Source organism: Babylonia areolata, chromosome 21 (assembly GCF_041734735.1).
Source record: "Babylonia areolata isolate BAREFJ2019XMU chromosome 21, ASM4173473v1, whole genome shotgun sequence".
Taxonomy (NCBI): domain Eukaryota; kingdom Metazoa; phylum Mollusca; class Gastropoda; order Neogastropoda; family Buccinidae; genus Babylonia; species Babylonia areolata.
The window spans coordinates 24,612,775-24,615,274 of record NC_134896.1 but is presented as its reverse complement, the minus strand read 5'-3'; the positions used below and the strand labels follow the sequence as shown (position 1 = coordinate 24,615,274).

Below are 2,500 nucleotides of genomic sequence, written 5' to 3'. Positions count from 1 at the left end.
TCTCTTTCAGTCTGTCTGCACTGCACTGCCTCTTCCCCCCGCCGCCCTCTCTCTCTCTTTCTCTCGCTCACTCTCTATCTCTCGCGTGATGTGCGTGTGTGTTACATCAATTGAATAACACGTTATTTTGTTCATTCATTCATTCATTCATTCCAATATTAGTTGGGTTTTTTCTTCATCATTCCTTCCTTCCTTCCCTCCTTTCTTCTTTCCTGCCTAAATTCTTCCCTTCCTTGTTTCCTCTCCCCTTCTGCCCGCTCATATTAATCCACCAATCCATTTTCCCATTCTTTCTTCCTTCTTTTCATTCCTCCCTCCCGTCCTTCTTCTATCAATCCATCCTTTTTTCCTTGCTTTGATAACATCGACAAAACTACCAAACCCACCCATGAATGCATCCATCCATCCATCCATTTCTTCCTCCTTTCCTCCCATCGTTCACTCTCTCATTCCTTGATCTGGTCCAACCTGCATAGCATTTGGACCGACATCCACGTGAGAGACAAAGGATTTAACGAAGTCCAGCTGGGTCTTGAAATTGGTCCTGCCCTCGCTGGCACTGGCGTCTAAGAGAAACGCCAGATCCACCATCCTTGACTCGCAGGCTGCAAGAACACACGTGCAGTTAGCTGTCAACTGCTCGCTCGCACGCGCACGCGCGCACGCACATGCGCGCACGCGTGTGCACTTACTCATAGAGGCCCATGTTACACAAAGACATGATCGCATGGACGTGTGTTATTTGCTTATGCAAAATGAATCGAAAGCATGTGTGTACGCTCGATGTCAACGTAGCAGGTGATCGTGGTTATCGTAAATCATAATCTTCATCAGTTAAATGGATATTTGTGTTGTTGTTGGTTTTTTGTTGGTTTTTGTGTTTGTTTGTCTGTTTCGTTGTGTGTGTGTGTGTGTGTGTGTGTGTGTGTGTGTGTGTGTGTGTGTGTGTGTGTGTGTGTGTGTGTGTGTGTGTGTGTGTGTGTGTGTGTGTGTGTGTGTGTGTGCGTGAGTGTGCGTGTGTATTTGTGCGTGCGTGCGTGTGGGGAGGGGAGGGGGTGAGTGTGTGTGTGTGTGTTTCTTTTGGTTTCTTTTTTTTTTGGGGGGGGGGGGGAGGATCGGGGTTACAGTTCTTCCTGTTCTTTCATTTCCGCTCTCGTATTATCACCATTATCGTCATTTTTATTTGTTATTTACTGTCATCAGACGCACCACGAACATCAGCATCATCATCATCATCAACATCAACAACAACAACACCAGAAAAGCGAAAGACATTGAGTAAATCCCCCTTCCATTGCCTGCTACCGTATCAGTCCATCCATTTGCTTTTTTTCTTTTTTTCTTTTTTTTTTTTTCGCAATAACCCATCTCACCCCTGAAAACCCCCTACATCTCTTCAATTCCCTGCCCTCATCTGATCCGTGGTTGTAGCTTTTGTCGTCAGTCTCGTCATCATCGAAGTAGTCGTCGTTGTGGAGGCTGTGTAGTTTATCGTCGTAGCTATCGTCGTCCATGTTTATATAGCTGTCATCATCGTTGTCATCGTCGTCGCTGAGATTTACTGTCGTAACTCTCATTATACTCTCAACATTAATGGCGGATCGTCAACATTAAATTATCGTCGCCATCGACGTCTTGGTTCGTTACTGAGTATACACCCAATTATCATCAATGCATCATCATCATCGTGATCATCATCATCATCATCATCATCATCATCATCATCAGGAAGAGCAGCATTGCCTTTATCATAAATCTCATCACCCTCACCACCATCACACATCATCATCACCATCATTATCACTGTTACCATCACCACCACCACCACCACCACAATCATCATCACCACCACCACCACAATCATCCTCACCATGACCATCACACATCATCATCACCATCATTATCACTGTTACCATCACCACCACAATCATCATCACCATCACCACCACCATCATCATCACCATCACCACCACCATCACCATCACCACCACCACCACCACCACCACAATCACCATCACCATCACCACCACAATCATCATCACCATCACCACCATCATCACCATCCTAGTTTATACACCACCCGTCAATCCCTGTTGCTCACTTACGTGTAGGGGTCGTAGGGGTGGTGGCGGTGGTGGTGGTCGTGGTGGTGGTGGTGGTGGTGGTAGGAGTCGGAGTCGTGGTGGTGGTGGTGGTGGTGGTGGTGGAGGGGGGCTCTGTGGGCTCCGGGGTGGTAGAATCGGGAAACTCCGGTTCCTCAGTCAGGACGGTGGTGGTTGGATCCAGGGGCTCCTCGGTGAGAACCTGGGTGGACTGGGATGGCGGGGCCTCCGTCTCCAACGGAGGAATGGTGAAGGCTGTGAGGGGGAAGAGGGGCGGGCGTGGGGAGGGATGTGGGGGTGCGAGGAGGGGAGGAGACAGAGGAAGGGTTGGATGAATGGAGGGAGGGAGGCAGGCAGGAGGTGTGGGTGTGGGTGTGGGGAGGGGAAGAGAGAGAGAG

At 48.8% G+C, this 2,500-nt stretch overlaps 1 protein-coding gene across 1 annotated transcript in view; it reads right to left on the bottom strand.

Annotated features, from left to right (window-relative positions):
* LOC143296244 (collagen alpha-6(VI) chain-like) overlaps positions 1-2,500 on the bottom strand; it is a 39,524-nt gene that overhangs the window by 34,712 nt on the left and 2,312 nt on the right. Inside the window, exons 2-3 of the mRNA XM_076608080.1 lie at positions 2,106-2,357; positions 469-605 (exon numbers count right to left, since the gene is read on the bottom strand). Coding sequence (XP_076464195.1) covers positions 469-605; positions 2,106-2,357 — 389 coding nt within the window. The remainder of the gene's footprint in view (positions 1-468; positions 606-2,105; positions 2,358-2,500) is intronic.